The sequence below is a fragment of the Bombina bombina genome, chromosome 2 (assembly GCF_027579735.1).
Source record: "Bombina bombina isolate aBomBom1 chromosome 2, aBomBom1.pri, whole genome shotgun sequence".
NCBI lineage: Eukaryota > Metazoa > Chordata > Amphibia > Anura > Bombinatoridae > Bombina > Bombina bombina.
This window is the reverse complement of record NC_069500.1, coordinates 479,367,620-479,391,972: the sequence shown is the minus strand read 5'-3', so window position 1 is coordinate 479,391,972 and position 24,353 is coordinate 479,367,620. Positions and strand designations below refer to the sequence as shown.

The following is a 24,353-nucleotide window of genomic DNA, read 5'->3' as shown; positions in this document are numbered from 1 at the left end:
GGCTCGTAAGCCTGTCACTAGAAAGATTTACCATAAGATATGGCATAAATATCTTTATTGGTGTGAGTCTAAGGGATATTCTTGGAGTAAGGTTAGGATTCCAAGGATCTTGTCTTTTCTCCACGAAGGCCTTATCTGTCAGTACCCTTAAAGAATAGCTTAAAAATAAGAAAGTCCACACTTGGATATAATAGATAAAAAATGTGTCTTTATTGGTCAGTAGTTAAAATCATTGACATAGCCGCCAATATGAAAAAAAGGGCGAAAAGAGAGCGCAGCATGTACACCTTACGCGTTTCGGGAAACTCCCGTACTCATAGCCTAAGTACCCTTAAAGGTCAGATTTCTGCTTTATCTATTCTGTTGCACAAGCGTCTGGCGGATGTGTCGGATGTCCAATCCTTTTGTCAGGCTCTGGTCAGAATCAGGCCTTTGTTTAAATCAGTTACTCAACCTTGGAGCTTTAATTTGGTTCTTAAAGTTTCCGTTTGAGCCTATGCATTCCATAGATATTATGTTATTTCCTCTGCTCGGAGGGTTTCAGAACTCTCCGCTTTGCAGTGTGATTCTCCTTATTTCATATTTCATGCAGATAGGGCAGTTCTATGTACTAAGTTTGGTTTTCTTCCAAAGGTTGTTTCGGACAGAAATATTAATAAGGAAATTGTTGTTCCTTCTCTCTGTCCTAATCCTTCTTCTCATAAAGAGCTTAGATGTTGTGCAGGCTCTTAAATTCTATCTGCAGGCTACGAAGGACTTTCGTCAGTCTTCTGCATTCTTTGTTTGTTTTTCTGGTAAACGTAAGGGGCAGAAAGCTACTGCCACTTCTATTTCTCTCTGGTTGAGAAGCATTATTCGTTTGGCATATGAGACTGCTGGACAACAGCCTCCTGAGAGAATTACAGCTCATTCCACCAAGGCGGTGTCTTCCTCTTGGGCCTTCAAGAAAGATTCCTCTGTTGAACAGATCTCTAAGGCTGCGACTTAGTCTTCTTTGCACACTTTTTCTAAATTCTATAGATCTGACACTTTTGCCTCGGCTGAGGCTTCTTTTGGGAGAAAGGTTCTTCAAGCAGTGGTACTTTCTTTTTAGATTACCTCCCTTATCATCTGTGTCCTCTAGCTTGGGTATTGATTCCCAACAGTAATTGATGATTCCGTGGACTCACTGTGTCATTAGACAAAAAAAAAAACATTTATGCTTACCTGATAAATGTATTTATTTCTTGACACGGTGAGTCCATGGCCCTCCCAGTTTTGCAGACAGTTTTTGTTATATAAACCTCAGGCACCTCTGCACCTTGTGTTATTTCCTTTCTCTCCTTTCCTTCGGTCGAATGACTGCGGTTTGGGGGAAGGAAAGTGATACTTAACAGTTCTGCTGTGGTGCTCTTTGCCTCCTCCTGCTGGCCAGGAGTGATATTCCCAACAGTAATTGATGATTCTGTGGACTCGCCGTGTCAAGAAATAAATGTATCAGGTAAGAATACATTTGGTTTTATGTTAAATAAATAGAAATGTATCTAAAGACAAGACTCGCTGTCCCGCCCACAGACTGCGAGGCATAGATTATGGCAATCGAAGAAAAGGTTCTGCTGTAGTAAATTGAATAAAGATTGCAGACTCTTATTTTATGTCTATATATAAAGCTATAGATAAGCTTGATTGTATAGCAGGTTAACTACATCAGGGTTATTAGACAGATACAAGGAACAAAAGTATGAACTATCTATACATTTCAATAAACATGCATTATTAATCCACCATACAACAATATATCAGTATATACACAGTATCTCACAAAAGTGAGTACACCCCTCACATTTGTGTAAATATTTTATGATGTCTTTTCATGTGACAACACTGAAGAAATTACACTTTGCTACAATGTAAAGTAGTGAGTGTACAGCCTGTATAACATTGTAAATTTGCTGTCCCCTCAAAATAACTCAATACACAGTCATTAATGTCTAAACCAATGGCAGCAAAAGTGAGTACCCCCCTAAGTGGAAATGTCCAAATTGGGCCCAAAGTGTCAATATTTTGTGTGGCCACCGTTATTTTCCAGCACTGCCTTAACCCTCTTGAGCATGGAGTTCACCAGAGCTTCACAGGTTGCCACTTGAGTCCTCTTCCACTCCTCCATGACGACATAACAGAACTGGTGGATGTTAGAGACATTGCGCTCCCCCACCTTCCGTTTGAGCATGCCCCACAGATGCTCAATAGGTTTTAGGTCTGGAGACATGCTTGGCCAGTCCATCACCTTTACCCTCAGCTTCTTTAGCAAGGCACCAATATTTTTGTGCTCCACTTGTAATCTAGGCCATAGTTATATTTAAGCAATGGTACAATAATAAAATACTCCAACACATTAGAAAATGTTCTTTATTCACTTTTATATCCCTTTAAACATGCAGTTTTTAGCAATCAACTAATTTCACATGGGAAGTAATGACCTGTGAAAGCCTAAGATATTCTTTCCTAGCTGATGATAATATCTACAAAGATGTATGCACACACATCTTGTCTACTCATTTCCTAAAACTGGGGATACAAAGCATTTGTCTTAGAACAGCATCACAACCATATACATATTTCTCTTGTAAGGTGTATCCAGTCCACGGATCATCCATTACTTGTGGGATATTCTCCTTCCCAACAGGAAGTTGCAAGAGGACACCCACAGCAGAGCTGCTATATAGCTCCTCCCCTAACTGCCATATCCAGTCATTCTCTTGCAACTCTCAACAAAGATGGAGGTAGTAAGAGGAGAGTGGTAAAATTTAGTTAGTTTTTTCTTCAATCAAAAGTTTGTTATTTTCAAATAGTACAGGAGTTGTACTATTTTATCTCAGGCAGTATTTAGAAGTAGAATCTGCCTGCGTTTTCTATGATCTTAGCAGCTTGTAACTAAGATCCACTGCTGTTCTCACATATGTCTGAGGAGTGAGGTAACTTCAGAGGGAGAATGGCGTGCAGGTTATCCTGCTATTGAGGTATGTGCAGTTTTAAGTTTTTCTAGGGACTAGAAAATGCTGCTGGTACCTGATTAATGTAAGTTAAGCCTAAAAACAGTGATTTAATAGCGACTTGTATCAGGCTTACTACCAGAGATATATACTCTGTTAATATGGCAATATAAAACGTTTGCTGGCATGTTTAATCGTTTTTATATATGCTTTGGTGATAAAACTTATTGGGGCCTAGTTTTTTCCACATGGCTGGCTTGATTTTTGCCTAAAAACAGTTTCCTGAGGCTTTCCACTGTTGTAGTATGAGTGGGAGGGGCCTATTTTAGCGCTTTTTTGCGCAGTTAAAATTACAGACAGAGACATTCAGCTTCCCTCAGCAGTCCCCTGCATGCTATAGGACATCTCTGAAGGGCTCTAAAGGCTTCAAAAGTCGTTTATTGAGGAAGGTGGGGCCACAGTTGAGCTGTGGCAGTTGTTGTGACTGTTTAAAAAACGTTTATTTTGTTTTTTTGATCCGTTTTTTTGCATTAAGGGGTTAATCATCCATTTGCAAGTGGGTGCAATGCTCTGCTAACCTATTACATACACTGTAAAATTTCGTTTGATTTACTGCCTTTTTTCACTGTTTTTCAAATTTTGACAAAATTTGTTTCTCTTAAAGGCACAGTACCGTTTTTTATATTTGCTTGTTAACTTGATTTAAAGTGTTTTCCAAGCTTGCTAGTCTCATTGCTAGTCTGTACAAACATGTCTGACATAGAGGAAACTCCTTGTTCATTATGTTTAAAAGCCATGGTGGAACCCCATATGAGAATGTGTACTAAATGTATTGATTTCACTTTAAACAATAAAGATCAGCTTTTGTCTTTAAAAAATTTATCACCAGAGGATTCTGGCGAGGGGGAAGTTATGCCGACTAACTCTCCCCACGTGTCAGACCCTTTGACTCCCGCTCAAGGGACTCACGCTCAAATGGCGCCAAGTACATCTAGGGCGCCCATAGCGATTACTTTACAAGACATGGCGGCAGTCATGGATAATACACTGTCAGCGGTATTAGCCAGACTACCTGAATTTAGAGGAAAGCGTGATAGCTCTGGTGTTAGGTGTAATACAGAGCATACAGACGCTTTAAGAGCCATGTCTGATACTGCCTCACAATATGCAGAAGCTGAAGAAGGAGAGCTTCAGTCTGTGGGGGATATCTCTGACTCAGGGAAACCTGATTCTGATATTTCTACTTTTAAATTTAAGCTTGAGAACCTCCGTGTTTTGCTTAGGGAGGTTTTAGCTGCTCTGAATGATTGTGACACAATTGCAGTGCCAGAGAAATTGTGTAGACTGGATAAATACTTTGCAGTGCCGGTGTGTACTGAGGTTTTTCCAATACCTAAAAGGTTTACAGAAATTATTAATAAAGAGTGTGATAGACCCGGTGTGCCATTTTCCCCCCCTCCTATTTTTAGAAAAATGTTTCCCATAGACGCCACCACACGGGACTTATGGCAGACGGTCCCTAAGGTGGAGGGAGCAGTTTCTACTTTACCAAAGCGTACTACTATCCCTGTCGAGGACAGTTGTGCTTTTTCAGATCCTATGGATAAAAAATTAGAGGGTTACATTAAGAAAATGTTTATTCAACAAGGTTTTATCCTGCAGCCCCTTGCATGAATTGCTCCTGTCACTGCTGCTGTGGCGTTCTGGTTTGAGTCTCTGGAAGAGGCTTTACAGACAACGACTCCATTGGAGGACATACTTAACAAGCTTAGAGCACTTAAGCTAGCTAATTCTTTTGTTTCTGATGCCATTGTTCATTTGACTAAACTAACGGCTAAGAATTCTGGATTTGCCATCCAGGCGCGTAGGGCGCTATGGCTTAAATCTTGGTCAGCTGACGTGACCTCAAAGTCTAAACTACTTAACATTCCCTTCAAGGGGCAGACCCTATTCGGGCCTGGTTTGAAGGAAATTATTGCTGACATTACTGGAGGTAAGGGTCATGCCCTTCCTCAGGACAGGTCCAAATCAAGGACCAAACAGTCTAATTTTAGTGCCTTTCGAAACTTCAAGGCAAATGCAGCATCAACTTCCTCTGCTACAAAACAAGAGGGAACTTTTGCTCAGTCCAAGACGGCCTGGAAACCTAACCAATCCTGGAACAAAGGTAAGCAGGCCAAAAAGCCTTCTGCTGCCTCTAAGACAGCATGAAGGAATGGCCCCCTATCCGGTAACGGATCTAGTAGGGGGCAGACTTTCTCTCTTCGCCCAGGCGTGGGCAAGAGATGTTCAGGATCCCTGGGCGTTGGAGATTATATCTCAGGGGTATCTTCTGGATTTCAAGGCTTCTCCTCCACAAGGGAGATTTCACCTTTCACGATTATCTGTCAACCAGATAAAGAAAGAGGCATTCTTACACTGTGTGCAAGACCTCCTAGTTATGGGAGTGATCCATCCAGTTCCAAATGAGGAACAGGGACAGGGATTTTACTCAAATCTGTTTGTGGTTCCCAAAAAAGAGTGAACCTTCAGACCAATCTTGGATCTAAAGATCTTAAACAAATTCCTCAGAGTTCCATCATTCAAAATGGAAACTATTCGGACCATCCTACCTATGATCCAGGAGGGTCAATATATGACTACTGTGGATCTAAAGGATGCTTACCTTCATATTCCGATACACAAAGATCATCATCGGTTCTTAAGGTTTGCCTTTCTGGACAGGCATTACCAGTTTGTGGCTACAGCCCCAAGAATTTTTACAAAGGTTCTGGGGTCGCTTCTGGCGGTTCTAAGGCCGTGGGGCATAGCAGTGGCCCCTTATCTAGACGACATCCTGATACAGGCGTCAAATTTCCAAATTGCCAAGTCCCATACGGACATAGTTCTGGCATTTCTGAGGTTGCACGGGTGGAAAGTGAACGAGGAGAAGAGTTCTCTGTCCCCACTCACAGGAGTCTCCTTCCTAGGGACTCTGATAGATTCTGTAAAGATGAAAATTTACCTGACGGAGTCCAGGTTATCAAAACTTCTAAATTCTTGCCGTGTTCTCCATTCTATTCCACGCCCTTCGGTGGCTCAGTGGATGGAAGTAATCGGCTTAATGGTAGCGGCAATGGACATAGTTCCATTTGCGCGCCTTCATCTCAGACCGCTTCAATTATGCATGCTCAGTCAGTGGAATGGGGATTACACAGATTTGTCCCCTTTACTAAATCTGGATCAAGAGACCAGAGATTCTCTTCTCTGGTGGCTATCTCGGGTCCATCTGTCCAAAGGGACAATTGTAACGACAGATGCCAGCCTTCTAGGTTGGGGTGCAGTCTGGAAATCCCTGAAGGCTCAGGAGTTGTGGACTCAGGAGGAGAAACTCCTCCCAATAAATATTCTGGAATTGAGGGCAATATTCAATGCTCTTCAGGCTTGGCCTCAGTTAACAACCCTGAGGTTCATCAGATTTCAGTCGGAAAAACATCACGACTGTGGCTTACATCAACCATCAAGGGGGAACAAGGAGTTCCTTAGCGATGTTAGAAGTCTCCAAAATAATTTGCTGGGCAGAGAAACACTCTTGGATAATCTACAAAAGGTTATACAGACTGGTTAGGGTATATATGCTTTAAGATTTAAGGGGATATTTCTCCTAAATCCCCAGGGGAAAGGACAAGAGAGAACAGTTAAAATCTAAAGCGCCAGTACAGGCAAAATATACCCAAGAAAAAGAGAGCATGCAATTTAGTGTTTAAATAAAAAAATAATTTATTCTTCAACAAATGTCACAAAAAGAACCTAAAAAATTTTTAAAAAATATGTATAACATGAGATGAAAATCTCCTAGGTATAAATTAAACCTTATACAAGAATTCAGACAATAAAATATGTGATTGGCCAATCTCTATTAAAATGTGAGTAATCTATAAAAGCATTTACACAAGGAAAATTACACATATATTGTAGGTTACTAATGTAAGCAACTAGAACTGTATGTATCAGAATATCAAGCAATTTGTAACACAATATCTATCATCAAATTATCTACTGATAATCTAAGAGTATGTGCGCTAAGTGCATAAACTAAATAGCTTCCGTTAAATATGGCTAAGTCAGCATATCAGTAAAATGTCCACAAAGGTGCAGATGAATATGAGTGATTTACTGGTATCCGTGATTCCTTTAGTGTAGCACAGTGTTTTTTAGTGCTCAAATGGATCCACTAGAAACTACAGGTACCTGTTTAAGTGATCCTTTTAAGTTCAGCTCTTAGAATGGAATGAGCTGTCTTCTTTGTCCGATGTCACCTTTTAGAAGAAAATGCCTCCAAAATAAGACAAGCAGTGTAACTGTTTTTGCTGATCTTGAAGCCGCGCTGTAAACCCCAGCTACAAACACTTCTGTCTCTTGCTCAGTTATCACCTATACCGGTTAGGGCACTGATTAGCTTAGTATTATGGGAGTGCCTGGTTTGAGCTGTGGGGTGCCGGCTCTACAGCTGATCCTTTCTTTTCTTCCTCTTGATGCACACTAGGAGATCCGCAACGCGTTTCCGCTGAAATTACTTCAGCCTTTGTCAAGCTTGATCTCCTTTGAATCCTATGGCTTTAAATAGCCCTCCTTCCATTTCAATTGGTTAGGAATTTCAGCCAATGTGTGTCTAATTGGCTTCAGCCAATATGTGTCTAATTGGCTCAGAAATGTTTGTTAAACATTTATAAACATTATATTTCTTGAATTTATGTATATTCAGATATTGTATATTTGGTAAGTTCTAATAATTAGTCATAAACATGTATTTCTCTGAGATTTAAAATTGAATGATTGTATAAGATTATGAGAGATATTTTCAACAAACGTTGATAAAAGAACAAAGATGAAAAAAAAACAACAACTTAATTTTGTTAAACTAAACATTTAAGATATTGAGGTTGGAATTAGTCATAAACAAGTATCTCTCTGAAAACTAAAATTTGATTAATTATATAAGATTGTAAGAGATATTTTCAACAAATGTTGATACAAGATCTAAGATGATAAAAAAAAAAAAGTTTATTTTTGAAAAACTAGTCTCAATTGTAGAGATATTTAGGTTGGGATTCAGAGATGTCCTTGGTAAGGACTAAATGCTACACAATGGTCTAAATTTGTGGAAAAAAAGGTGGTGAAAACAATATATATGATAAAATTTGAAAAAAGTTTTTAAAAGAGGATTGGGATAATTTCACTAATGTAATACAGTTTATACTGATTTGTATATAACTTTTCTCTAGAATTTCCGGCTTCTATTTTTATAGAAGGTACTAAATTTTGATATAATTTTAAATATATTTTGATTTTATTTAGGTTTTTAAGAAGCAGTTCAGGTTAAAATCTAAGTTTAACCCTTTAGGCTTTAGGGTTTGTAATTCAAATATCCATTTGGCTTCTTTTTGCAGGAGTGCATCGGATAAATTACCACCCCTCTTTTTTTCTTTTAATTTAGTTATCGCTGTGAAGTTAAAATATTTCAAATTGTTATTGCAACACATCCTAAAATGTTTCGCGATAGGTAGATCTTTATTGCGTTCCTTTTCCGAATTTTCTATGGAGTTTAGGTGTTCCCTAATTCTTTCCCTTAGTGTTCTCTCTGTCTCTCCTACATACTGTTTTTCACATTTTTTGCATGTAATAAGATAGATAACGTTTGTGTCCATACACCTGATGGTTTCCTTAATTTTATAATCTTTCTTTGTTATGTTTGATTTAAAGCTTTTTGTTTTAATTGAATGTTTACATGCTTTGCATGATATGCATGGGTAAAACCCTTGTAGTTTTTCGCCTAAGATCCCTCTTATAGTATTGTTATTTTTATGTTTAAAAGTTGGTGCAAGTTTGCTTTTTATATTATTTGCTTTTTTATAAACAAATTTTGGTTTATCTGGAAGTTTTTCTCCTAAATGAGGATCAGATTTAAGAATTTTCCAATGGTTTTTTATTATTTTTTCTACTTTGATCCTATCTTCACTATACTCTGTTATGAAGGGTAGGAAGATTTCTTCGTTATTTATTGAAGTAGTTGTCTTTGGTTTGTATTGTAAAATCTCTTTTCTATCTAGATTCACAATTTTTTGTCTTTCTGTTTCTATGGTCTCTTCTAAGTATCCTCTTTCTAAAAATTTATTTTTTAGTATTTTTGACTGTATTTCAAAGTCTTCTTTCTCTTTGCAATTTCTTTTTAGTCTTAGGAATTGACTCTTAGGTATGTTTGCTTTCCACCTTTTTAAGTGACAGCTACTTTCATGGATGAAATTGTTAGCGTCTACTTCCTTAAAGTATGTTCTGGTTGATATTTTTTCGTCAATAATGTTGATTTCAAGGTCTAAATAATGAACTATATTAGCGCTGATATCAGCAGTGAACTTCAGATTTAGATTGTTAGTATTCATGTTTTCTAAACAGATTGTTAGTTCCTCTCTAGTTCCACTCCATATGAGAAACAGATCGTCTATATATCTCTTATAGACAATGATGTTTTCCCTATATGGGCTGAGGCTGAGAAATTGTTTTTCCCAGGCTCCCATGAACAGATTTGTGTAGCTAGGGGCAAATTTGGTGCCCATAGCTGTGCCGCAAATCTGTTCATAGTAATTGTCTTCTTATAAGAAAAAATTATGGGTAAGAATATACCTTATACTATCTATTAAGAAGTCTCTTTGTTCTTTCTTAATATCTTTATCATCTTTAAGAAAATTTTCTATGGCATGTATCCCATCTCATGTTTAATAGATGTATATAAGGACTGTACATCGCATGTGACCAGTAGGTAATCTTTTTTCCATTTGAACTCATCAAGTAGTAATAGTAAATTGGTAGTCTCTTAGATAAGAATTGAGCTTTGTCACGTATTTTTGTAAGTATTTGTCTATGTAAGCCGATAGATTAGCTGTTAGTGAATCTATCCCCGCTATAATCGGTCTCCCTGGAGGTTTAGTTAGTGATTTGTGAAGGGCATAGAGAACAGGCATAATAGGAAATCTGGGGAGTAGATAATCATATTCTTTATCATTAATGATCCCTTTATCACTAGCTTTATCTAGGTGGTGTTTCAAAAATACTTTATATATCATCGTAGGATTACATCTTAATTGCTTGTATGTATTGGTGTCGTTTATTAGATCATCAATCATATTTCTATACGCTTCTCTGTCTAAGATAACAATCCCTCCTCCCTTGTCCGCCGGTTTTATAGTTATCTCTTTATTTTCTTCTAATTCTTTGATTAGCTTTTTTTGTTTGAGTGTAATATTATGTTTAATTTTCGTATTTTGCTTAATCTTAGTGATTTCTTCAAGAACCAATTTTTCAAAGGTTTCAATAAATAATCCTTTTTCTTGTTTAGGGTAGAAGTTGGATTTATTTTTTAGACCTGAATGAATATATTCAGTATTGTTTAAGACTTCTTGTTCATTTATATACATTTTTGTCTTAAAATTCCTTTCCAAAGGGGTTTTAAGGAAGTATTTCTTAAGTGTAAGATTTCTAATAAATTTACTTGCATCACTATAAGTGTCAAATTTGTTTAATGTTCTGGTTGGGGCAAATGACAACCCTTTGTTTAATATTTCTATATGTTTGTTTTCAAGTTTAATTTTACTCAAATTAAAAATTCCATTAGTCTTTATCTCTTCCTTTTGACCCTCTGTGTGTTCCTGTATGGTTCTTCTACTCTTTCTCTGTAACCCTCCTCCTCTCTTTCCTCGTCGTCTGAGTGATTTCTTTTTCTTCTTGTTCCCTGGTGTTGTGGGCCTACCTCTAAAAAATGTTCAGTGTGTTCTTTACTGTTATCTCCTGTTTTGTTTTGTTTTCTTGTTTCTGTGTTTCTATCTAATGTATCAAATCTATTTGATGTGGGAATTCTCCATTCATCTTTATTGGGTCTATTTTCAGTGTTATCAATTCTTTCATCATGTGTTTTATAATTCCCATTTTTATTATGGTAGTATGTGTTTTTCTTAGGTGTATTTCTTTTTGGCTGTTCATAATCCCTTCTGAAATAATTACGCTCATAATCTCTTCTCTGATACCTATTGAAACTGTTATAGTTATTTTTGTTTTTGTGTCTCTGATGGTAATTAACCGTTTGCCATTCCGTGTCTTAATTGTGGGCCATTATAATGTATCTGGTTATAATTTAAAAACTGGTTTTCTTGTCTGTAATCATTATAGTAAAAGTCACCCTGTCTGGTTGTGTAATAGTTTCTTTCTTCTGTTAAGTGTGATCAGTCCACGGGTCATCATTACTTCTGGGATATTAACTGCTCCCCTACAGGAAGTGCAAGAGGATTCACCCAGCAGAGCTGCATATAGCTCCTCCCCTCTACGTCACTCCCAGTCATTCTCTTGCACCCAGCAACTAGATAGGTCGTGTGAGAGGACTATGGTGATTATACTTAGTTTTATATCTTCAATCAAAAGTTTGTTATTTTAAAATAGCACCGGAGTGTGTTATTACCTCTCTGGCAGAGTTTGAGGAAGAATCTACCAGAGTTTTGCTATGATTTTAGCCGGAGTAGTTAAGATCATATTGCTGTTCTCGGCCATCTGAGGAGTGAGGTAAACTTCAGATCAGGGGACAGCGGGCAGATGAATCTGCATAGAGGTATGTAGCAGTTTTTATTTTCTGACAATGGAATTGATGAGAAAATCCTGCCATACCGATATAATGTCATGTATGTATACTTTACACTTCAGTATTCTGGGAGAATGGTACTTCACTAGAATTACACTGTAAGAAAGACATAAAGCTGTTTAATAACTAGAGATTATGTTTAACGTTTTTGCTGGAATGTAAAATCGTTTTCATTTGCTGAGGTACTGAGTGAATAAATGTTTGGGCACCATTTTTCCACTTGGCAGTTGCTTAAATCTGTTTTTTCTGTCAGTTTCTGTTCTCCCTCACTGCTGTGTGTGTGGGGGAGGGGCGCTTTTACTATGCATCAAATATTTCAGTCAGCAACTCATTGTATTCCCTGCATGATCTGGTTCATCTCTACAGAGCTCAGGGGTCTTCAAAACTTATTTTGAGGGAGGTAATTTCTCTCAGCAGAGCTGTGAGAATTATAGTTTGACTGAAATAAAAACTTTTATTCTGTAATTTGTTTCCTGCTTTCAGAAATTGTTATCTTTGCTAATGGGATTAAACCTTTGCTAAAGTTGTGTTGTTTACAAGGATTGAGGCTATAACTGTTTCAATTTATTAATTTTTAACTGTCATAGATCTTCTGTGCTTCTTAAAGGCACAGTACGTTTTAATATTATTCTATTTGAATTGTATTTCCAAGTTGCAAGTTTATTTGCTAGTGTGTTAAACATGTCTGATTCAGAAGATGATACCTGTGTCATTTGTTGCAATGCCAAAGTGGAGCCCAATAGAAATTTATGTACTAACTGTATTGATGCTACTTTAAATAAAAATCAATCTGTACAAATTGAACAAATTTCACCAAACAACGAGGGGAGAGTTATGCCGACTAACTCGCCTCACGTGTCAGTACCTACATCTCCCGCTCAGAGGGAGGTGCGTGATATTGTAGCGCCGAGTACAGCTGGGCGGCCATTACAAATCACATTACAGGATATGGCTACTGTTATGACTGAAGTTTTGGCTAAATTACCAGAACTAAAAGGTAAGCGTGATCACTCTGGGGTGAGAACAGAGTGCGCTGATAATATTAGGGCCATGTCAGACACTGCGTCACAGGTGGCAGAACATGAGGACGGAGAACTTCATTCTGTGGGTGACGGTTCTGATCCAAACAGACTGGATTCAGATATTTCAAATTTTAAATTTAAACTGGAAAACCTCCGTGTATTACTAGGGGAGGTGTTAGCGGCTCTGAATGATTGTAACACAGTTGCAATACCAGAGAAAATGTGTAGGTTGGATAAATATTTTGCGGTACCGACGAGTACTGAGGTTTTTCCTATACCTAAGAGACTTACTGAAATTGTTACTAAGGAGTGGGATAGACCCGGTGTGCCGTTCTCACCCCCTCCGATATTTAGAAAAATGTTTCCAATAGACGCCACCACAAGGGACTTATGGCAAACGGTCCCTAAGGTGGAGGGAGCAGTTTCTACTTTAGCTAAGCGTACCACTATCCCGGTGGAGGATAGCTGTGCTTTTTCAGATCCAATGGATAAAAAGTTAGAGGGTTACCTTAAGAAAATGTTTGTTCAACAAGGTTTTATATTGCAACCCCTTGCATGCATTGCGCCGATCACGGCTGCAGCGGCATTCTGGATTGAGTCTCTGGAAGAGAACATTGGTTCAGCTACTCTGGACGACATTACGGACAGGCTTAGAGTCCTTAAACTAGCTAATTCATTCATTTCGGAGGCCGTAGTACATCTTACTAAACTTACGGCGAAGAATTCAGGATTCGCCATTCAGGCACGCAGGGCGCTGTGGCTAAAATCCTGGTCAGCTGATGTTACTTCTAAGTCTAAATTGCTTAATATACCTTTCAAAGGGCAGACCTTATTCGGGCCCGGGTTGAAAGAGATTATCGCTGACATTACAGGAGGTAAAGGCCATGCCCTGCCTCAGGACAAAGCCAAAGCCAAGACTAGACAGTCTAGTTTTCGTTCCTTTCGTAATTTCAAAGCAGGAGCAGCATCAACTTCCTCTGCACCAAAACAGGAAGGAGCTGTTGCTCGCTACAGACAAGGCTGGAAACCTAACCAGTCCTGGAACAAGGGCAAGCAGACTAGGAAACCTGCTGCTGCCCCCAAAACAGCATGAATTGAGGGCCCCCGATCCGGGATCGGATCTAGTGGGGGGCAGACTTTCTCTCTTCGCCCAGGCTTGGGCAAGAGATGTTCAGGATCCCTGGGCGCTAGAGATAATATCTCAGGGATACCTTCTGGACTTCAAATACTCTCCTCCAAGAGAGAGATTTCATCTGTCAAGATTGTCAACAATCCAGACAAAGAAAGAGGCTTTTCTACGCTGCGTACAAGAGCTCTTGTTAATGGGAGTAATCCATCCAGTTCCACGATCGGAACAGGGACAGGGGTTTTACTCAAATCTGTTTGTGGTTCCCAAAAAAGAGGGAACTTTCAGACCAATCCTGGACTTAAAGATCCTAAACAAATTCCTAAGATTTCCATCGTTCAAGATGGAGACTATTCGGACAATTTTACCTATGATCCAAGAGGGTCAGTACATGACCACTGTAGATTTAAAAGATGCTTACCTGCACATACCGATTCACAAAGATCATTACCGGTACCTAAGGTTTGCCTTCCTAGACAGGCATTACCAGTTTGTGGCTCTTCCATTCGGATTGGCTACAGCGCCAAGAATCTTCACAAAGGTTCTGGGTGCTCTTCTGGCGGTACTAAGACCGCGGGGAATCTCGGTAGCTCCATACCTAGACGACATTCTGATACAAGCTTCAAGCTTTCAAACTGCCAAATCTCATACAGAGTTAGTGCTGGCATTTCTAAGGTCACATGGATGGAAGGTGAACGAAAAGAAAAGTTCACTCGTTCCACTCACAAGAGTTCCCTTCCTGGGGACTCTTATAGATTCTGTAGAAATGAAGATTTACCTGACAGAGGACAGGCTATCAAGACTTCAAAGTGCTTGCCGCACTCTTCATTCCATTCAACACCCGTCAGTGGCTCAATATATGGAGGTAATCGGCTTAATGGTAGCGGCAATGGACATAGTACCCTTTGCACGCTTACACCTCAGACCACTGCAACTGTGCATGCTAGGTCAGTGGAATGGGGATTACTCAGACTTATCCCCTTCTCTGAATCTGGATCAAGAGACCAGAAATTCTCTTCTATGGTGGCTTTCTCGGCCACACCTGTCCAGGGGGATGCCATTCAGCAGACCAGACTGGACAATTGTAACAACAGACGCCAGCCTTCTAGGTTGGGGTGCCGTCTGGAATTCCCTGAAGGCTCAGGGACTATGGAGTCAGGAGGAGAGTCTCCTGCCAATAAACATTCTGGAATTGAGAGCAGTTCTCAATGCCCTCCTGGCTTGGCCCCAGTTGACAACTCGGGGGTTCATCAGGTTTCAGTCGGACAACATCACGACTGTAGCTTACATCAACCATCAGGGAGGGACAAGAAGCTCCCTAGCTATGATGGAAGTATCAAAGATAATTCGCTGGGCAGAGTCTCACTCTTGCCACCTGTCAGCAATCCACATCCCGGGAGTGGAGAACTGGGAGGCGGATTTCTTAAGTCGTCAGACTTTTCATCCGGGGGAGTGGGAACTTCATCCGGAGGTCTTTGCCCAAATACTTCGACGTTGGGGCAAACCAGAGATAGATCTCATGGCGTCTCGACAGAACGCCAAGCTTCCTCGTTACGGGTCCAGATCCAGGGATCCAGGAGCAGTCCTGATAGATGCTCTGACAGCACCTTGGGACTTCAGGATGGCTTACGTGTTTCCACCCTTCCCGTTGCTTCCTCGATTGATAGCCAGAATCAAACAAGAGAGAGCATCAGTGATTCTAATAGCACCTGCGTGGCCACGCAGGACTTGGTATGCAGACCTGGTGGACATGTCATCCTGTCCGCCTTGGTCTCTACCTCTGAAACAGGACCTTCTGATACAGGGTCCCTTCAAACATCAAAATCTAACTTCTCTGAAGCTGACTGCTTGGAAATTGAACGCTTAATTTTATCAAGACGTGGGTTTTCTGAGTCAGTTATTAGTACCTTAATACAGACTAGGAAACCTGTTACCAGAAAGATTTACCATAAGATATGGCGTAAATACCTACATTGGTGTGAATCCAAAGGTTACTCTTGGAGTAAGGTTAGGATTCCTAGGATATTGTCTTTTCTACAAGAAGGTTTAGAAAAGGGTTTATCTGCTAGTTCATTAAAGGGACAGATCTCAGCTCTGTCCATTCTGTTACACAAACGTCTGTCAGAAGTTCCTGACGTCCAGGCTTTTTGTCAGGCTTTGGCCAGGATTAAGCCTGTGTTTAAAACTGTTGCTCCACCATGGAGTTTAAACCTTGTTCTTAATGTTTTACAGGGCGTTCCGTTTGAACCCCTTCATTCCATTGATATAAAGTTGTTATCTTGGAAAGTTCTATTTTTAATGGCTATTTCCTCGGCTCGAAGAGTCTCTGAATTATCAGCCTTACATTGTGATTCTCCTTATTTGATTTTTCATTCGGATAAGGTAGTCCTGCGTACTAAACCTGGGTTCTTACCTAAGGTAGTTACTAACAGGAATATCAATCAAGAGATTGTTGTTCCTTCTTTATGCCCAAATCCTTCTTCAAAGAAGGAACGTCTACTGCACAACCTGGATGTAGTCCGGGCTCTAAAATTTTACTTGCAGGCAACTAAGGAATTCCGACAAACGTCTTCTCTGTTTGTCATTTACTCTGGGCAGAGGAGAGGTCAAAAAGCTTCCGCTACCTCTCTTTCTTTTTGGCTTCGTAGCATAATTCGTTTAGCTTATGAGACTGCTGGACAGCAGCCCCCTGAAAGAATTACAGCTCATTCTACTAGAGCTGTGGCTTCCACTTGGGCCTTCAAGAATGAGGCCTCTGTTGAACAGATTTGCAAGGCTGCAACTTGGTCTTCGCTTCATACTTTTTCCAAATTTTCCAAATTTGACACCTTTGCTTCATCGGAGGCTATTTTTGGGAGAAAGGTTCTTCAGGCAGTGGTTCCTTCTGTATAAAGAGTCTGCCTATCCCTCCCGTCATCCGTGTACTTTTGCTTTGGTATTGGTATCCCAGAAGTAATGATGACCCGTGGACTGATCACACTTAACAGAAGAAAACATAATTTATGCTTACCTGATAAATTCCTTTCTTCTGTAGTGTGATCAGTCCACGGCCCCGCCCTGTTTTTAAGGCAGGTAAATATTTTTTAATTTATACTCCAGTCACCACTTCACCCTTGGCTTTTCCTTTCTCGTTGGTCCTTGGTCGAATGACTGGGAGTGACGTAGAGGGGAGGAGCTATATGCAGCTCTGCTGGGTGAATCCTCTTGCACTTCCTGTAGGGGAGCAGTTAATATCCCAGAAGTAATGATGACCCGTGGACTGATCACACTACAGAAGAAAGGAATTTATCAGGTAAGCATAAATTATGTTTTTTCTATCTTCCTGGATGTTTTTATAAGGTATTATAATTTTTGTATTCACTTCTCTTGAGTTTGTGTCAACTTTTTGAGTGTTAGTTTCTCTCTGAGTTTGTGTGTCTGATTTGTTATGTGTATTTTCTCTTCTCCATTTGTGGCTGATATATGCCTCACTATTAGTTTTTTTCTCATTTGTTTCGTAATCTTCTCTATCTCTTTCAAATTTATTAAATTTATTTTTTTATTTAAACACTAAATTGCATGCTCTCTTTTTCTTGGGTATATTTTGCCTGTACTGGCGCTTTAGATTTTAACTGTTCTCTGTAGAGAAACACTCTTGCCACCTATCAGCGATCCATATCCCAGGTGTAGAGAACTGGGAGGCGGATTTTCTAAGTCATCAGACTTTTCATCTGGGGGAGTGGGAACTCCATCCGGAGGTGTTTGCTCAATTGATTCCACCGTTTCCTCTGCTCCCTCGACTGATTGCCAGAATCAAGCAGGAGAGAGCATCAGTGATTTTGATAGCACCTGCGTGGCCACGCAGGACCTGGTATGCAGACCTAGTGGACATGTCATCCTTTCCACCTTGGACTCTGCCTTTGAGACGAGATCTTCTACTTCAAGGTCCTTTCCATCATCCAAATCTAATTTCTCTGATACAGACTGCATGGAGATTGAACGCTTGATTTTATCAAAGCATGGCTTCTCCGAGTCTGTCATTGATACCTTAATACAGGCACGAAAGCCTGTTACCAGGAAAATCTACCATAAGATATGGCGTAAATATCTTTATTGGTGTGAATCCAAGAGTTACTCATGGAGTAAGTTTAGGATTCCCAGGATATTATCTTTTCTCCAAGAGGGTTTGGAGAAAGGATTATCAGCTAGTTCTTTGAAGGGACAGATCTCTGCACTGTCTATTCTTTTGTACAAGCATCTGGCGGATGTTCCAGACGTTCAGGCATTTTGTCAGGCGTTGGTTAGAATCAAGCCTGTGTTTAAACCTGTTGCTCCCCCATGGAGCTTAAATTTGGTTCTTAAAGTTCTTCAAGGGGTTCTGTTTCAACCTCTTCATTCCATAGATATCAAGCTTTTATCTTGGAAAGTTCTTTTTTTGATGGCTATTTCCTCGGCTCGTAGAGTCTCTGAGTTATCTGCTTTACAATGTGATTCTCCTTATCTGATCTTCCATGCAGATAAGGTAGTTCTGCGTACAAAACCTGGGTTTTTGCCTAAGGTGGTATCTAATAAGAATATCAATCAAGAGATTGTTGTTCCATCATTGTGTCCTAATCCTTCTTCAAAGAAGGAACGTCTTTTACATAATCTGGACGTGGTTCGTGCTTTAAAGTTTTACTTACAAGCTACTAAAGAATTTTGTCAAACATCTGCTTTGTTTCTTGTTTACTCTGGACAGAGAAGAGGTCAAAAGGCTTCGGCAACCTCTCTTTCTTTTTGGCTAAGAAGCATAATTCGCTTAGCCTATGAGACTGCTGGACAGCAGCCTCCTCAAAGGATTACAGCTCATTCTACTAGAGCTGTGGCTTCCACTTGGGCCTTTAAAAATGAGGCTTCTGTTGAACAGATTTGCAAGGCGGCAACTTGGTCTTTGCTTCATACTTTTTCAAAATTCTACAAATTTGATACTTTTGCTTCTTCAGAGGCTATTTTTGGGAGAAAGGTTTTACAGGCAGTGGTACCTTCCGTTTAAGTACCTGCCTTGTCCCTCCCTTCATCCGTGTACTTTAGCTTTGGTATTGGTATCCCACAAGTAATGGATGATCCGTGGACTGGATACACCTTACAAGAGAAAACACAATTTATGCTTAACTGATACATTTATTTCTCTTGTGGTGTATCCAGTCCACGGCCCGCCCTGTCATTTTACGGCAGGTCAAAATTTTAGATTAAACTACAGTCACCACTGCACCCTATGGTTTCTCCTTTCTCGGCTTGTTTCGGTCGAATGACTGGATATGGCAGTTAGGGGAGGAGCTATATAACAGCTCTGCTGTGGGTGTCCTCTTGCAACTTCCTGTTGGGAAGGAGAATATCCCACAAGTAATGGATGATCCGTGGACTGGATACACCACAAGAGAAATAAATTTATCAGTTAAGCATAAATTGTGTTTTTATGTATGAGCTATAATCAGCTGACTGGAATTTTTTTAGATAGTTGTGGGAAAGATGTAAAATTCTGGTGGGCAGGACAAGTTAATGAATTTAAAGTTTTGTTAAACATGCTCTGTAAAAAATACACTAATTTAAATTTCCTTAAGGCCTGTAAGTTATACTGAAATGTCTCTCACAATAAGGCCTTTCAGTAACTAACAGAAGATCATATTCATTTGCCAAACTTGAGTCAAATGCTCATTAAATAGTTATAAAATAAACTAATACTGAGAGACCTATCATAGGCAATATAATACTGTAGTCTTTTAATTTTAGTTATGCTGAGATGATATATGGCTTATAAAAGATTATCAGTTAAAGGGACACTGAACCCAATTTTTTTCTATCATGATTCAGATAGAGCATGCAATTTTAAGCAACTTTCTAATTTACTCCTATTATCAAATTATTTTCATTCTCTTGGTATCTTTATTTGAAATGCAAGAATGTAAGTTTAGATGCCTGCCCATTTTTGGTGAACACTATGGGGCCTATCTATCAGCTCCGAAAGGAGCTTGATGGCCCGTGTATCTGGCGAGTCTTCAGACTCGCCAGAAACAGCAGTTATGAAGCAGCGTCACAAAGACTGCTGCTCCATAACCCTGTCCGTCTGCTCTGAGCAGGCGGACAGGAATCGCCACAATTCAACCCGATCAAGTACGATCGGGTTGATTGACACCTCCCTGCTGGCGGACGATTGGCCGCGAGTCTGCAGGGGGCGGCGTTGCACCAGCAGCTCTTGTGAGCTGCTGGTGCAATGCTGAATACGGAGAGCGTATTGCTCTCCGCATTCAGCGAGGTCTTGCGGACCTGATCCACACTGTCGGATCAGGTCCGCAAGACCTTTGTTAAATAGGGGCCACTGTGTTGTTCTTGCTGATTGGTGGGTAAATTCACCTACCAATAAACAAGTGCTTTCCATGGTTCTGAACCATGTGGTGTTCTCACTTCTTCCCTTTTGCTTGGCTAACTGTCAACTGTCTCTAGCTTTTTAACTTCCAGCAGAAGCCCACATGTGACGAACATATCCATTTATGATAAACCCAAAAACTTTGAAAATGCAAAATGTGTTTTTGTGTAATTATAGGCTATTTTTCACCTGAAAGGTCTGTTTAAAGAATCAGGATAGTAACAAACATGTAAGCTTCACTAATGTCCTCCCACTTAATATGTGAAGATATCAATATACATTAACCTCTACAATTAAAATGCATATGAAAACTTCTGTCAATCAAGATTACAATTTGAAATCCTAAATAAAAACATTTGTTCTGTACTTCTCCTTGCAGTAAGTGAAGAGACAGCTGAGCATCCTTACAAGAAGTCTTACATGGATACATCTCCAGCTGAAGAGGACCCTTATTACCGTTCTGGCTACCCACAACCTTCATCCTCTTCTTCTACTTCCACCTCGTTTCGCACAGAGTCAGCCCAGCGCCAGGCTTGTATGTATGCTAGCTCAACACCAGCCACAGAAACAGTGCCCGCCTTGGAGGACATTTCCTGCAACAGCTGGTCAAATGTGCCTTCGTACAGCAGCTGTACAGTAGGAGGGGGAATGCAACCCATGGAGCGCCTTCCATACCAGCACTTCTCTGCCCACTTCACTTCAAGCTCTCTCATGCCCAGATTGGGTAACCATGTGAGCACCCAGCCTGCAGATTCCCACTCCATGTTTCAGCACCAATCATCTCACCAAGCAGTTGTAAGGCAATGTACTACCCAATCTGGGATACAGCAGGCATCAGCTCTCCAAACCTCTGAGTTTCTGTACCCCCATGGTGTGCCTCGGACCCTTTCCCCCCATCAGTACCACTCCGTTCATGGAGTGGGAATGGTGCCAGACTGGAATGACAACAGCTAACAGGGCCTAGTCAGGAACAAAAGGGTGTTTTGGTATGAAGGAGCCTAGGACCTTGTAAAGAGGACACACATTGAGTGTATAACAGATTTTTTTTTTTGTTTTATACGGGAACCTTATATCCGGATAACCTCAAAAACATTCACCCTATTCTTTCACTTTCTAACTAATATTTCACAGCCCTTTACCCAGGAATACAACTAGAATGGAAAGGGACAGTTTATTTTACGCCTTTCCAAAAAGGCTTGGAACTCTAAAACAAACAGTTCTCTTTGAAAGGGTTCTGTAGCTTTGCACTTCAGGCAGCAAGCCATGTCGAAAGTCAGAAAAGCTAGAACGAGATGCAAATTGTGTACTCATCTATGTTCCCCTACAAGGTATTTTTGCCTGCAGTTCGTTACATGGTGTTTAGTATACAGACCTGGAATAGGCTTCATAAAACTTGGAGAAAATGTTGCATTCACTAAGAGTGGTTAGTGGGCGGAGAGAGGTAGACATTGTGGTCAAACCTTCAATAAATCCTAATTAGTTTATCACATTGACGATAATGTATAAAAAGGATACACAACTTTTATAGACCCAATCATATATTTCGAGATATACAGTATCCCTAGAAATACACATTAATATTAAGAATAGAAATCAGGACTTTCTTTTCAAGCCACATTCTGGAGTAGTGGTGTCCAACCTTTTCAAATGAGGGGCTACAGTAGATTTTTTTTGTTTCGCTGGCAGGGCTAATTATCCAACTTACGAAATTCTTGTAATCAGAACAAAAATATGAATCTATAGAAACAAGATTCAACTGGGCTACACACCAAAATATATACTTTGGATCACTGTAGAGAGGACATCTGCACAAAAGAGTATCACTCCTTATGTTGCAAATATAGGTTGTATTGGGGAGTTTAATGTCGGCAAGCTTGCTCTATGATATTAATGAGTATAAGAATATCAAATTATTACTTGTATTTAACAGAATTCATCTGTTTGTTCCGTGAATCCTTAAAGATTATTTGGTGTTTGTAATGTCAGAATTTACTTAAAATTCATTCTTTTGCACCATAATCACCTATAAAGAACATTGTCATTATGTAACCTTTCATCTGCAGGAAAGTCATGGTTGGGTCACCCAACTCTAGAGAAATGCATTAGAATCTTGAACTAATGCAGGCAGGGCTGGACTGGAAATAAAAAGCAGCCCGGTCTGCATTTGAAGACCAGCCCTATTTTCTGTTAAGTCCGTAAAATGCACCAGGAGATTATAAGGATACTCCTGCCCCCAATATTTTCCCCCAGAAATAAAATATATTGGTTTGTAATAAAATAAATGCCAGAGTGTAGTTGTATTGGCACCCTACAACCAAATGTAATCCATGACTCACTTTAAGTGTGAAAATGATTATCCATAATGTGATCTGGACACTAAAAACAGTGTGTCACTTGGGGGTCGATTTACCAACAGTCGTACGGACATGATCCACTGTAGCGAATCATGTCCGCCAAACATCGCTGAATGCCAACAGCATACGCTGTCGGCATTTAACATTGCACAAGCAGTTCTAGTGAACTGCTTGTGCAATGCCGCCCCCTGCAGATTTGTGGCCTATCGGCCTCTAGCAGGGGGTGTCAATCAACACGATCGTATCTGATCGGGTTGATTGCTGTCCGCGCCTCCGATCAGTTGTACTAGTTAAGGAGCAGCGGTCTTAAGACCGCTGCTTCTTAACTCCTGTTTCCGGCGAGACTAAAGGCTTGCGCGGAATCAGGTGCATTAAGGGCCATTTGGCCCTTAATAAATTGGCCCCATAGTGTCACTGTGTAACTTTATAACTACAATGGTACATGGTTTAGGAAATACAACTTAGAAGGAAATACATTGTGACCTTAATACCTTTAGCTCAGAGGAGAAAAGAGAGGTGAGGAGAAAAATAATCAGACCATATAGATGAGTGTCCTGTAATACTATACTGCAGAGATGACCAACTGGTGGCCCATGGGACACATGAAGCCCTCTATACTAGTTTTTTCAGCCCTTGGGGAAAAGCAGAACTAGGAATGTGCACCATAATTTTTGTAGGCAGCCAATGAAATGCATTTTATGTCTGTTTTATAGCCCTTTATTTATTTGCGTCCCTTACAGCTTCTAAAACCATCTGTGGCCCTTAATGCATCTAAAATACTGATCTGTTGCCCCTATGTGTTAAAAAGTTGTCCATCACTGCTTTACAGAATTTTGGTATCACACTCAGTAAAATTATAATAATTTAACTGGACTCTATAAATATTTTTTAAGGATTACCTTCATATAACCTCCCAGTAACATTTTTTATCATGAGCACAAACATGCATCTATGTTGCTATAAACTCTCCTCAATAACCACACTTTTTCTCTTGTAAGAGATCATGGGTTAACACTTCAGCAGTTGCTAATATCCCAGTCATCATGCTTCTAAAACATCCTCTCCGCTAGTCACCTCCCTCCACACACACACTAGAAGAGTGCTAGGCTTGTTGCTGAATGTCATGGTATCATTGACATTGTTATATAATAAAAGATAATATATTTTTTTTTCTGTGTGGTCTTTCTGTGAAAGATTCTTGGTTTGTTAAATATTTTTAACTAAGTTCTGCACTTCTCAACCTACCTTTCGTGTAGTCATGTGTGCTGAGTTGCCTAGAACAGTGGATTTCAACTATTGTTTGGTTAAATAAAAAAAGGAAACAAAAATCTGCATTTGGTAGTATTTTTAAGTGAATTGATAAATTAAATCACTATATTTATTTATATGGCAGATTTTATTTATTTATATAGCTGCAGGCTAACCATTGTTTGTTCAGAAACTAAAATGAGTTGCAAACTACAGATCAAAATGTAATTAAATTGAAATATATATATATATATATATATATATATATATACATACATACATATATGCACACACACACTGATAGTTGTTTTTTGTTGTTGTTTTTTTAAAATAGATTTGCTTTAATGCCATTTGTACTGTAGGGTTGTTGCAGGTATTTTGTACCTTATAGGTCAAGAACACCTCTCACTAAATACTTCTGAACCCTGTAACTTTAATTCATGATCCTTTGTTCTGTATTTATTTTATGGAAAATGGTTTCCTCCTGAACTGTATTAAATCCCTTAATATATTTGATCATTTCTATATCATGACAACCCTACCTTTCTTCATCCAAATATGTATGTAAAATGATAGTACAGTACTAC

At 39.6% G+C, this 24,353-nt stretch overlaps 1 protein-coding gene across 1 annotated transcript in view; it reads left to right on the top strand.

The window, feature by feature from the left end:
* TBX5 (T-box transcription factor 5) overlaps positions 1–21,118 on the top strand; it is a 212,320-nt gene extending 191,202 nt beyond the window's left edge. The window contains exon 9 of the mRNA XM_053702156.1: positions 20,553–21,118. Coding sequence (XP_053558131.1) covers positions 20,553–21,118 — 566 coding nt within the window. The remainder of the gene's footprint in view (positions 1–20,552) is intronic.
* The last annotated feature ends 3,235 nt before the right edge of the window (positions 21,119–24,353 follow it).